The sequence below is a fragment of the Natrix helvetica genome (assembly GCF_964273705.1).
Source record: "Natrix helvetica genome assembly, chromosome: 2".
NCBI lineage: Eukaryota > Metazoa > Chordata > Lepidosauria > Squamata > Natricidae > Natrix > Natrix helvetica.
In genome coordinates this window covers 241397078-241411379 of record NC_138552.1, presented here as the reverse complement: position 1 = coordinate 241411379, position 14302 = coordinate 241397078, and the positions used below count along the sequence as shown (strand labels likewise).

Below are 14302 nucleotides of genomic sequence, written 5' to 3'. Positions count from 1 at the left end.
GGCGAGACGTCACTAGCGCATGGGTGACTGTGCGTAGGGCATCCCGGTCCAATAAGGGGCGCAATTGGCGCATCAGGCGAACCTGATGGAACGCCCCCCTTGCCACGGCTGTTACATGGTTATCCATGGACAGCCGGGTATCCAGGAGGACGCCCAAATTGCGCACCTGTTCCATGGGGGCTAGTTGGACGCCCCCGATGGCCAGAGATGGAAGCACCTGGTTGAACCGGGAGGCCGGAAGCCACAGCCACTCCGTCTTGGAAGGGTTGAGTTTTAGTCGGTTGCCATCCATCCAGACCCGTACGGCCTCCAGGCACCGGGACATCATTTCGACGGCCTCATTGGGGTGGTTCGGAGTGGAAATGTATAGCTGAGTATCATCAGCATACAGATGATATCCCACTCCAAAACCACGGATGATCTCGCCCAGCGGTTTCATATATGTGTTGAACAGGAGGGGCGAGAGCACCGATCCCTGTGGCACTCCACATGTGAGTGGCCTCCGGGTCGAACTCTGCTCCCCTGTCAACACACGTTGCGTCCGACCAGAGAGGTAGGAGCCAAACCACCGTAAAACGGTGCCTCTGACTCCCAGCCCCTCTAGCCGGTGCAACAGGATACCATGGTCGATGGTATCGAACGCCGCCGAGAGATCTAATAGGACCAGGATAGAGGAACAACCCCTATCTCTGGCCCTCCAGAGATCATCGACCAATGCGACCAAGGCCGTCTCCGTGCTGTGCCCGGGTCGGAAGCCGGACTGGCGCGGGTCTAGATAATCATTTTCCTCCAGGTGACGTGGGAACTGCTGTGCTACCACACTCTCTACAACCTTCGCTAAAAAAGGAAGGTTGGAGACTGGACGATAATTGACTAGGTCCGTTGGGTCCAGGGAAGGCTTCTTGAGCAGGGGCCTCACCACCGCCTCTTTCAAGGCGGCCGGTAGAGACCCCTCACCCAACGAGGCGTTCACCAGGCCCAGGAGCCAGTCGCGCGTAACCTCCCAGGATGCCAGTACAAGCCAGGAGGGACACGGGTCCAATAAACATGTGGTGGGTCGCAGACGTCCACGCAACCTGTCCAAATCCTCGATGGCAACCGAGTCAAACTCCTCCCAAAGCGGTCCCTCAAGACTCGCAACGGGCGTCTCTACTGAACCACTGAAAGGGGTCCATCCCATCCGGATTTGAGCGACTTTGTCCTGTAGATAATTCCCAAACTCCTCTGCTCTACCCTGTAGAGGGGCTTCCCGTGGTCTCTCAAACAAGAGGGAACGGGTCACCCGAAACAGGGCGGCAGGGCGGTTATCTGCAGACGCAATAAGAGCGGCGCAATGTTGACGTTTGGCCGCTCTTAGTGCCACAAGGTACGTCTTCAAATAAGCTCGTGCCTGTGCTCGGTCAAATTCGGAACGGGAGGATCTCCAACGACTCTCTAGGCGTCTCTTGTGGCGTTTCATCACCCTTAGCTCCTCGGTAAACCAAGGTGCCAGGGTGGTTCTTCGCCGCAGGAGAGGCCGCAAAGGCGCCACCCGGTCTAGGGCCCCGGTAGCCGCACTATTCCATGCGACTACCAGGTCCTCTACTCGGGGGCGGGTCAGGTCCACAGGGGGTGGCCCAAGTTCCGTCTGGAACCTATCCGGTTCCATCAGGCGCTTGGGGCGGAACCATCTAATACCTTCCAGTTCCGCCTCCTCGCGGCGGGGGGTAGCACCAGGGAAGTCCAGCCGGAGAAGTGAGTGATCCGACCATGACAGGGGAATAGTGTCTAGATCCCCTATTCCCAGATCACTCGTCCACTGGCTAGAGACAAAAACAAGGTCCAGGGTATGGCCTCCCTCATGAGTAGGGCCCTGAATTAACTGGGTCAGGTCCATGGCTGTCATGGAAGCCATGAACTCCCGAACCCCCTCAGACGCTTCTCCCATCGACGGCAGATTAAAATCCCCCATCACTAAAAGTTTGGGGGTCTCAACCGCCACCGATGAGATCAGCTCAAGGAGTTCGGGCAGGGCCGCTGAAGTATAGCGAGGAGCCAGGTATACTATCAGCAGGCCCAACTGCCTCCCTGGGCCCCATCTCACGACGAGGGACTCACACCCGGATGTCTGCGGCACAGTGAACTCTCTCGGCTCTAAGTCTTCCCGGATAATCACTGCTACCCCACCGCCCCTTCCCTGGGCCCGAGGCTGGTGAAATGCTCGATAACCTGGAGGGCACATTTCCACAAGGGGTAGACCTCCCTCGTGGCCCAACCAGGTCTCGGTTATTCCGGCGAGGTCCGGGTCCCCCTCCAAAATTAGATCGTGGATGAGGGGGGCCTTATTGACAACGGACCTCGCATTGCATAACAGCAGTCTCAGGCCTTGGGTCTGTAGATCCTGACCACCTAGTATGCAGGGGTTGGTACAAACGACCGGGAATGACCAAAAACCCCGGTCTCCCAACCGACTACGTGCTCTTAAACTGTCCTCGCACCTGCCCCTCCCTACGACCGTTGGTATTAAAGTGCCCTGCACAGGAATGCTATCTTCCTTCTCCTCCCCCACTCCGCTCCCTCCTCCTTCGACCACACCTAGATGCCTGGCTCTACCATCCCTCCTGACCTGTTCCCCCCCCTCCTCCCACCCCCCAACCCCAGGATCCCTACAAATTCTTAAAAAATATTTTACTAAAAAACCCCTTAATTTGCGCTTCCTCCACCTCTCAGGGTTAATAAACCCATCCTCAAGGTGGGCCCTCGAAAGGGCTGAAGGCCAGACCTGCGAGAAAGGGGATTCCCGCAGCCGCAGTAATTCCGGCTTCGTGTACATAGAAATGGAATCATGGGGTACAGTTAGTTGGTAACTGGTGCTGAAGAAATAGATGTAAAATCATTTGTTTGTCGAGAAGGTTTTCCTGACCCAAGATGAAAAGGGTGAGTTAATGGGCTAGTCGCCTCCCCGGGTTTCATTCAGGAGAGTTTCAAGATGGTGTAGGAACCGGCAAAGCAGATGTTAAAACGATGTTAAAAAGCAGATATTTAAAAGATGTTTAAAAAGATGTTAAAAGCAAACGCCAAGGTCACAATCAGAATAGTATCAAGGATTCAAACCTAGGTTCTAGGTTTGCCATTTAATTGTGTCTGCTCTGCTCTGAGAAACTTTAACCGGCTCACCCCTCCTATAGCTGCTTCGTTCAGATCTTCCTCCGTCTCCCTTCTCGCCTCAGATTCGGGTTTTCCCAGATGTGCCAATATGGCATCTCTAAGAAAATGGAACTTTGAGGGAATGCCTGCCTTGGAGTCTTACTTGGTTGGGGATGTTACTTGGAACCCTGACAATGGCTGCTTTTAAGATCTTAACACTGACTTCTATATTTAAGTTTTTTTCTTCATTAAAACTGCATTAACACCAATTGCCAGATATTTAATGACAGAAGTTACAATTTTTATGGCTTATGTACTATATATCTGCTGTTCATAATATAATGCATTATATTTTTGGAACACTATGTCCTCTGCCTATCTTTTCTCATTCTCTTCTCTTATTTTCCTGCCCAGGTAACCCTTCCTAAGAGTTCGTGGAACAAGATGCTCAACTTGGCTGACTATAAACACAGCCATGTCAGCAAAAGGGCCCAGTTACGGCCAAATAAGCTGTCTATAGAAGACATTGTATCCCTTAAGACAAAAGGGTGTGACCAAATAGGTCAGTTTGGACACATCTGCAATATATAGCCTAACATTGGCATATAAGAAGATAGAATGGGTCTGGATCAATTAGGCCAGTTTTATGCGGGACTGTTCAGGTGAGCCATGTATACCAGCCCGGATCCAGCAAAGCTAGGCTGGCTGGGTTCCAATAAAGTTCTGGGAGGACTCATTCAGGCTCTTTGGGCTAGGGGTAGATGAGCTGGTAATGGTAGCAAGTCCATGTCTTGGCAAGGCCGGGCTATCCAGTTTGCTGGGGAAGGTCAAGCTAGATAGTTTGACTACACTGCTCCAATGCAGCTGGAAAATCAAGATTTTACCACACAGTAATGAGAGACAGGAGCAGCAATTACTAGTTAACTAGCAAATAATAAAACATATTCTGTAAAAACCTCTACTTACTACAACGTTGCACCACTGATTAAGCTTGATTGGAAGATCTCTGTGCGACTGAATCCATTTTGCATATGCAGGATACATTACTACAAGTAAAAAACATAGAAGATAATATTTTTTTTGAAAGAATGCAACGTAATCTGTTATTTGTTTTGAAATTAAGTTGATTTTCAATGATATCGATAATAGAGTAAGGGTCTGTTGTCTCAGTGCCTGTCATCAAATAAGATCTAGTACAGGTGCCCTCCTAAGTGTGCTGCATCTGTCATGTGACATTCCAAAAAAGGACCTTGCTAATACAACTGCCCCAGTTGCAGAATTTCTTTCCCATTTGAATACAGCTGGAGTTAAAGCTTGTACGTTTAGAGGTCAGTTTAATACATCTCTATTTACTCAGGCATTCCTTTGATTAAGGTGATGTTGCTGCTCTCCTGATCTGGTTTAGTATTTATTGTTTTAACACCTTATTTAATTTTTTTAAGTTGTATATTGTCACCCACTTTGTAGAATTTTTAAAAGTAGGAAAATGGGCAGTACAATTTTATAATCCAAAGATAATTATATTTCTAATAAATCTATATGATTTAAGTGGATTTTGTCTCAAATTTACCTCAATTAAAAACCAATCCATATTTTCCATCCCCTCTTTCCTTGAAGTGGTATGCTTCTTAGCAACACTCTGATCGCTTCTGGTTTGAATCCATTTTTGTTTCAAAATCCATTGACACTAGCCTACAGTAGCACCACATTAAGGGAAAATCTAGTGTTTTCTACTGCATTTTACACCATTCATTGTTACCTGTTTCACTAGTAGGACGTACAGCAATTGGTTCTGCCAGCTCTGTTTTGCCAGATTTTGTAACCCAGGCAACCTAAAAACCACAGAATGTTTTGTTTTTTTACAAACATTTTGTTTCTATAAACACATATGTACACACAAAGTATTTTTAAATATATGGGAAGTACAATTTAATTAATGCTGCTATAAAAAAGATCTATTGCTTTTATAGTATATTCCTATACGATTGCTTTTATACTGATTAACTGAGAAGCTAGATATATAAGTATTCAAACATACATAATTCAATGGCCAACTCCTATAAATACACATGGCTACTTTTTGCTGGTCACAAAGTTTTATTTGGGGCTAGTCTTTTGAAATATTTGCAGCATGTTCATAGAAAAGGTGAAATTAATATAATATTTAAATTTACCTCCGGAGCAAAATCTGCAATGTGCGTCTTCTCTTTTTCCAGTGCAGCTTGAGATACAAACATGGGGAAGTAGCAGTTTTCCACTCCAAGTTTTTTTATTTCTCTATCAAAAAAGTCCTTGATACCTTCCCATACTGAAAAAGCCCATGGACGGAGGATGTAGCAGCCACTCACGTCATAGTATTCAATCATCTCTGATTTAGTAATTACCTTTATTTAAAATAAATATGCTTTGGTCATCGATAATGTTGCTGGGTATGCAGAAGAATAAATGTTCAATAAAAAAGACAGAAATACCCAGAGATAGAGGGGCTTCTTCTAAAACAATTTTAATAGAAACTGTCGATATTTTCTGTAAAATGCCAAGTCACATGGCATAGTAGTGGAGTATAAATGTACATGTAATACATACATTTATTTTGGTTGCGAATACAACTGAATCAGTATTAGAATTAAATATAGCCCACTGATTTCAAGGAAATTGTGTGTTAGGTTGAAATCACTTTTATCAGAAATGTACTATCCAAATTCCCTATAAAAAGTATTCCCTATATTAAAAAAACAACCCTATCCCTGGTAACATATACAATACAATACAATACAATAGCAGAGTTGGAATACCGTTTCAGACAAATGGCTATCCAACATCTTCTTAAAGACTTCCAGTGTTGGGGCATTCACAACTTCTGGAGGCAAGTCATCCTACCCCATTAGGTGTGGCAGATGTGTTGCAAGTACCAGCTACAGATTTTCATTTGTGGGTTATAGGCGACATGTCTTTTCTGCCACCACCTTATGGAACATTCTTCTCCCCCAAATTAGAATAGCCCCATCCCTTTTGATATTTCAGAAGTCCTTCAACACCTGATCATGTAATCAGGGACACAACTCCCAGGGAACTAGAGATATGCTCAGATGGCTCCATTGCTAGGTGGTTATTCTTATTCCCCTTTTGTTTAGGGTTGGTCTATTTGTTTTCATACATTCTATTTTAATAGGGATTTTATATTTTTATAATATATATTGCCTCTTTTTACATGTATTATTTCATTGTTGTATGGCACACAGGGTCGTGTTTTGTGAAATGAGTAGCTATGAATAAACAACTAAAATTATTTTGCGTTCACTTCCATTTCAATACTATAGCCCTTCATATTTGGTTTTCTTTCCGTTTTTTCATTTTGTGCAATAATTCACAGAAATTAACGATTTTCTATTTCCAGTACTTCAGTAATAAACTCTGAATCTGATTTATAGATGTAATCATTAAAATATGTTGAGAATTTGAGAACGTTGGTATTTTAAGAATATAATTTACATAATGCCAATTACTAAATTGTTGCAAGCAAGCCATTTTGACGAAAAATATGTCCATTTGAGATATACTTGCCTGAGAATACCATTCAGCTAGATTTTCTTCCTTCTTAGCTTCTAGACCCAATCTGTAGAAAGGAGAGAATAAATTAATAAATTTTGGTTAATAATTACTGAATTAATAAAGTAATAGTTTATTTGTTTTAATATTTTACTGCAAAAAATTAAATTGCATATTCAGTACATAATTCAGAAACAAAAAATAAAATTTTAATGTATAGTTTTTATTGCAACAACCATATTAAAAATAGAAAATAAATATTTATTCCTGAGCTTCAGTACTAACAGAATGGATTAAATCATATTATATGTCTATATTTAGATACAACAGTTTATTTTAAAAAGACAAAATATTTTGATATCTCTGGTTTTGCCAACATATTTTTCATATAGTTGAGATATATAATTTGTTTTTGAAATCTAAATATTTTGAAAATTCTGGATTTGCTATTATAATTTCCAGAAAATGGCTCATTTCTATTGCTACTTTTTTGGGGGGGGGGTGTCTCTTTGCCAGCTTCCCATAATTTCCTTAAATGTTCCTTAAAATCTTTCAGTTGTAAAGTTCTTTTATGAAGCATTATCACTTCAAGTATAATAATTATGTCTTTATTACTTTCTCTTCTTTCATGTTTTTATCAAAGGTGAGATTACATCACATTTTACACAGGATCAAGGAAATAGCTGGTACTGAATAAATTTTAAACAGAGACAACATACCATATTTTTTGGAGTATAAGACACACTGGAGTATAAGACGCACCAAGGTTTTGAAGAGGCAAATTTTTTTTAAAAAGTTTTTGCACTCTGCAAACCTCCCAAAAATGGGCCTGTTTCCCCCCCCCCCAAAAAAAGGCATGAATAGCCTTTAGGCGACTTGCAGAGTGCTCCTGGGGGGGTGGCCCCCCAAAAAAACAAACAAAAAAACGCCCTTTTTCGTGAAAATGGGCCCGTTTTTTGTCCAAAAAATTGCATGCATGGCCTTTAAAAGGCTTATAGAGTACTCCTGGGGGCTGGAGGCAAAATTGAGCAAAAAATGGCCCATTTTTCACTCATTTCTGCCTTCCCCAGCCCTCAGGAGTTCTCTGAAAGCCTTGTACAGGCTCTGCACGGCCATTTTTGGAGAAGGGGGAGAGGTTTCAGGAGGCAAAAAATGCTGTATTCAATGTATAAGATGCAACCAGATTTTGAGGGGGAAAAGGTGCGTCTTAAACTCCGAAAAATATGGTAGTTAAAATTGTTCAATTACAATTGAAGGACAGAAAAAAGTCCCTGCTATATATAGGATGTTACAATGAAAAGCACTACTGCATACATATCATCTTTGTATGCATGGTAAAATCTTAATTTTTACAGGCTAACAAGAGCCGTTGGAGCTAAATTATATCAAATTTTATAAGTAATATATACGTATGTAAATAACATAAATTGCCTTGACAGCTTTAGAAGCAACATATTAGCAATAGCAATAGCACTTAGACATATACCGCTATACAGTGCTTTTATAGCCCTCTCTAAGTGGTTCACAGAGCCAGCATATTGCCACCAACAATCTGGGTCCTCATTTTACCCACCTCAGAATGCTGAGTCAGCCTTGAGCCTGGTGAGATTCAAACTGCCAAATTGCAGGCAGCCAGCAGGCAGCAGAAGTAGCCACAGTACTTCATTCTAACTCAATCGAAAAGTTTAAAATTGAAGTCCACACAGATTAAAATTACAAAATAGCTATAAAATCAAGCTATTCCATGTAATTATTTGAAAATTAGCTCTTCTGTTTATCACAGTGTTTGTATTATATCTTATCTTATATCTTAAGACTTTTACCTTGTTTGTTTCTTAGGTCCTTGACCATCCCCTGGTCCATCAGAAGACAGATTGTAATTACTTCCTTGGTCTTTCTGCATTCCTTTCTTCTGTCCCTCATTCTGTTTTTGTTGCTTATTTTGCTTTTCAGATTTGTTCTCTTTCTCCTTCTTCTTCTTGTCTCTATCTTCTGCACCAGTTGTAGAAACTGGTTTGTAGTCCACTCCTGTTAACAGCTTGTACTGAGCTTTCAGCTGAAGAAGTTTTTGTACTGCAGTATCAATTTTATCCTTTGGGAAGGCAACATTCCCATAGAATTATAGCCAATAAAAGAGAAACCAAGAAGGCAATTAGTTGCGTCAAATATGTAATATATTACTATAATTGATATTGTAAGTATAGAACAAAAGCGTGAATAAAGGAGATGTAGTGAACTTAAAGAGACATGGATTTTTTGGGGGGGTTCTTAGAAAAGCATCATTCGTTATTGCATCTTAACCAGAGCAACCTGAAACACTGAGTGAGCAGAAGGAATGAAAATCTTTGCCCATTCTTAAATTCCTACCTCAAGTAAAAATATAAAAGATCTCAATTTTAAAAAATCTTTTTTGCTTACAGAGTTGCAAATAAAATTTTGGTATTCTGTAGGCAGGCAGTAAGCATTATTCATTGTTAGAATTGCACCCAACCAGCTATGGAGTAAGATGGATGCAGCTGTCTTATTACGATGTGTTTTTTGTGAATATGGGTCGTTATCCAGACAGACTCTGAATCCTTTATTTTGCATTTTATATGTTGCTATTCCTGTTTAAATTTTGAGGTGAACAGAGTTCATCTGAAGTTGGGCTATGCTTAAATCTAATGAAATAAAGAAGCAAACCAAACATACCCAAATGTTTTAAGCAGTTTTTCTTGACATTTTAAACAGCTGCAGCCAATCAGTGATTATGCAGGTAGCAGTTGACTTACGACAACTAAGTCTAAAATGTACGTTGCTAAGCAAGACAGTCATTAAATGGGTTTTGCCCCATTTTATGATTTTCCTTGCCACAGTTGTCCAGTGAATCACTGTGGTTGTTAAGTGAATTGTTTGATCATTAACAAATCTGGCTTCCTCCACTGAATTTGCTTGTCGGAAGCCAGCTGCAAAGATTACAAATGGTGATCACATGACCTCAGGACAGTGCAACTGCCATACTGTAAATGCATGCCAAGCATTTGAATTTTGATCACATGACCCTGGGGATGCCTCAATGGTCTTGAGAAAAATGTCATGTCACTTTTTCAGTGCCATTATAACTTCAAATGGCCACTAAAAAAAGGTTGTAAATTGAGGATTACGAGAGAGGCAAATCTGTGCTAATCTAGATAGTATATCTCAACCTTGGCAACATTTAGTTGTATGGGCTTCAATTTTAAACTTTTGGATTGAGTTGAGTCGAGATTGAAAAATCCTCATCTTGGTGCTCTTCTATTTCAATTTAAGTATGCCTAAAGTTATTTTTATTTGCTTGGCATTTGAAAATTGATGATGTATAGCTTCCCTCCTTGTGGCCACTAGTGTATTTGCTGTCAATGTAGTTTAATATGCTTTAATATAGTTTAATCTTTTATGTTTCGTATGCAATGTATTCAAATACCTTTTAGAGCATGGAAAGTACAAAGAAATGTCTTTAAAAAATTTTTTTTTAAAAAAAAGACATTTTCCATTCTTCCTATATTGCTCGCCACAATAAAAATGATACTGTAAACTCCTTAGAAAAATTATCTAGATGTTTTGCTTTATATTGTATTTGATGACAAAAAAATGTATGTACATTTGCTGAACAGCTAAATCCTGATGAAATACTGGACAAGATCTAAATCAACTTGAAAAAAAGGTTAAGATTCTTTTTTAAAAATGTGGCATGTTTCTGAATGATACAGCTAATTTACCACACAGTAAAAACGAACTAGTCAAAGAGTGGAAAAATAATTATTTTAGTTTTGTTCTGTATGTAAGGACCAGCTGTTTTGGTGAGAAGTGATGGTTCCCAGATGAACCTTCAGAGAAAATTGGAAGGTTTTTTTTATAAGTTGCCAACATTACTGATTTTGCTAAAGCAATGTGCAAATAATGTTGAAGTAATTTCAGAATGGTTAGAACATGCAACACTTAATGAGAGAAGTTTATAAGAGAATTGACACAACAACTGGCTAAAGAGATAAGACAGTTTTGTTCCTGGAAAGACATAGGCTGATGATGAAGGTTGATAACTCAAAACTTAGTTAACTTTTGGTGATTAATAAGTAGGATTTCCTAGACACTTTTAGAATGTTTTCTTTAAAAAAATTTTTTGGTAATTAATAATTCATTATGATGATGATAATAATAATGAAGTAAAAATCTCAATTAGTAAAAATAATTTGGATATAAACTGTAAATTGCGACCTGGGGAAAAGATTTATCAATTCCACTAATATATTTTTGTTTAGATTTTATTATAAAGATGCAATTTTTCTTGGGCACTTATAAACTCTACTAACAAACTTTTGGTTAGACTTTATTATAAAGATGTAATTTTTCTTGGGTCAGTGGGGAGGAGTTGTGATATAAATGTAAAAAAAAATCTTTTTTTGTTTTTTGATAACTATAATAATAAGAAAATGTTAATGGATAATGTTTAATGATTTTTATATGTCTTGGCATTGGTAAAAGCAATTAGATATAAGCCTTAGATAGTGAGTAGGAAAAAAAGGGAATATGATATAAAAGGGTAATTAATGGAGGTTTATAGGAATAGCTAATGAATGCCAGTAGATGGTTGTGTCTTCAAGTGCAAATGATTCTAGATAAAAGCATATTTAAATAATTACAGCTAAATGAGAATGATGGTATGTTGATGGTAAAATACACAAAGATCTTGGATTTTAAAATGTAAATTAAAAATATGAAGGATGAATAGTAACGCACGAAATTCATTTGTAACCAATCAACATGCTTTCTACAAGATGTAATGAAGAATGGGGTTTTTTTGTATTTTTGTTTAATTAAAACAATAAAAAAATTTCAAAAAAAAGTATATGAAACTGTTAATTAGTAGAATTACCTTTTCTGCCTTCTCCAATTTTAACTTCCGAACCTCTTCTCCTTGGAGAGCAACCTGGTTAAAGAGAACTTGTGCTTCTGGAGAGCCAGGACTACTGGTTTCTGTGCTTTTCGGGTGTTTTAAGCCAGATGTCTGAGCTGAAGCTGGCTGTCCTGGTTTATAGTCCTGGCCAGTCTTTTCTTTATATTCTGCTTTTAAGGAAAGGAGCAGTTTGACAGCTTCATCTACTTTATCCTGCGTGAGTATTGTCAAGAAAGAGCAAGTAAGTATAACCACCTCAAAAACTATCTGCAACTATCTTAGTAACATACTGAACTATTTTATGCAAAAGATGTGTTGCACACAAATGAAATCTATTTGTTGAAATAGATTTGCTTTATGCAAATTAAAATTTTGTAAACTATGTCAAAAAAAACAACAACCCAGGAATCAAAAGACAGACGGAGCAGGGATGAGGTCTTCTTACTCTGTCAACCACTCCAGTCATGAGCACACACACCCAATAGCAAAAACACATTTTAACACTCTTTTAGAAGGTCAAAAAGGTGGGAGCAGTTCTCAGCTCTGGTGGTAGAGTATTTCATAGGGTCAAGGCCACAGCGAAAAAGGCTCTTCTCCTTGATCCCATCCCACCCCAAATTTCTTGGCAGACAGGGTATGTAGCAGGCCTATTCCAGTGGCATGAGTGGGGCAGGCTAATTCCATTGAGGTGAGACAGTTGCTCAAGATACCCTGGACCTATGCCATATAAGGCTTTAAAAGTAATAACAAAATACCTTGAATTGGACCCAGAAGCAAAATGGTAACCAATGCAGCTCAAGAACAGTTGTGTTATATGTGCCACCTTAGCGGCTCTCAGACCTGTCCTTGCCACTTCATTCTGCACCAGCTGTAGCTTCTGAATACTCTGCAAGCATGTAGAGTGCATTGCAGTAATCCAATCAAGAGATGACATAGGCATAGGCCCAGGACCTCATGTTCCAGATAAGGGCCCAAACAGCACACAATATGAAATTACACTAGGCCCTCTCACCACAACTGACACCTGCTCTTTGAGTTTCTAGTTGAGAATCACCAGGTTGTGTTTGGGTTAGTGCAACCCATCCATTTTTCTTTAACTGTTCTTTTTGCTATCAGTTTCTGCATGTCACTTTTCAAAAGGCATATTTTTCTCATGACAGTCGAATGTGCACATACATTGGTGTCCATACATAAGAAAAATAGAAATTACTCGCTGTCACATTCTTTTAAATATCTAATACAAAGTTAAGCTAGAAAGCGAATGCATTAGGATTAAATGCCTACAATAACTTCTTAAAGTGGAAGACGTAAAGGAAATAGCTTTATCCTTTCACAATGATGTTGAAATAATAAATTTTGAAGCAGTGTCAAACATATATAGGTTTAAGTTAAATGCTTATGAAATGTAAGTAAAGACAGTGACAAAGAGAGAGAAGGAAGAAAAGGGAGAGGGGGAGAGCGATGGAATATTTATCATTATTCTACCTTGGAAACCTTTTCTGCTTTGAGTCTCCGCACTACCTCGCCTTGTTCAGCTACGTTACTATACAGAGCTTTTTCATCTATTTGGCTAGAAGATGTCAAACCATTCATAGTTAAAGAAGTAGAATCAGAAGCATAAGACAAGGAGGAAGGAGGAAGAGGAGCTGCAGGTGGATGTCCAGGCTTATAATCTTGACCTGTCTTTTGTTTATATTCTGCCTTTAGAGCAAGAAGCACTTTTACTGCAGCAGCTATATGATCCTGAAGCAGGGAAACAATATATCACATCAGTAAATGCAGAAATATTTTCATTTTATAAAGTAGGTGCATATAAATGCTTCTTAAGTTAAAATTTTCTAGAACCAGTCTTTCTCTGCAATTGACATAATATGGTTCACGTTGGTCTAAAATATTCTATTTAAACTTTAAATAGAAAAGCAATTAACAAGCTTTGTTCATATCCATTCTCCAGACCAAGTGATTGTTTTAGATTTCTTTTTAGAACGGAAGGCTGGTAGATTTGGATATAATTCAACAGGACATTTTAAAAAAAATAAGATTGAATAAACAGAATTGATGCCGAGACATATGTTTTTTATAAACTAAGGTGAAGTGTGTGAAGTAAAGTAGGTAAAGCAAAGTTCAAACTATTTTTTATTTTTTCAATGTGGACAAAATAACCATCTGTTTTGTATGCGATAACATGCAACTACATAACACTGCAGTAAAAGAAGCTATACTAAAAGTAAAGGAAGGAATGCTTTCTATCATTTAACAATATTTTTTTTTCAAAAATCTAAAAACATTTGCATTAGCCTATTTTACTTCCACTGCTATTATATTTTTGTTGAATTATATCTATGAACTTCTTCATTTATGTACTTTACAGTCATGAGTTTTCCCACAAGCATCTACAGCAGGGGTGTCCAAACTTGGCAACTTTAACACTTGTGCACTTCAACTCCTAGCTCTGCTGGCTGGGGAATTCTGGGAATTGAAGTCCACAAGTCTTAAAGTTGCCAAGTTTGGACACCCCTGATCTACAGGGACAGAGGAATTGAACTAGGAAAGACACTCTGGTGAATTGCTAGTTTTTACTCCTGGACAGTTTTTCTTTTCATTTTTTGCTTTCAGAGCAGCAAACACTGTGACAGAAGTATCTAGCTGAACTTAAAACCAGAAATAAAAGAACACACTTAAAGGGGATTAAGGCAGAAAAGAAGAAACTGATAC

General features: G+C 39.4%; 1 protein-coding gene across 2 annotated transcripts in view; it reads right to left on the bottom strand.

The window, feature by feature from the left end:
- The window catches only part of EPRS1 (glutamyl-prolyl-tRNA synthetase 1), a 49756-nt gene that overhangs the window by 11279 nt on the left and 24175 nt on the right, over positions 1-14302 (bottom strand). Inside the window, exons 19-25 of one of the 2 annotated variants that reach the window (XM_081945200.1) lie at positions 13073-13330; positions 11567-11800; positions 8499-8767; positions 6691-6742; positions 5301-5510; positions 4886-4958; positions 4093-4172 (exon numbers count right to left, since the gene is read on the bottom strand). In XM_081945200.1, the coding sequence (XP_081801326.1) occupies positions 4093-4172; positions 4886-4958; positions 5301-5510; positions 6691-6742; positions 8499-8767; positions 11567-11800; positions 13073-13330 (1176 nt within the window). The remainder of the gene's footprint in view (positions 1-4092; positions 4173-4885; positions 4959-5300; positions 5511-6690; positions 6743-8498; positions 8768-11566; positions 11801-13072; positions 13331-14302) is intronic. The other variant, XM_081945201.1, reaches the window with a different exon arrangement.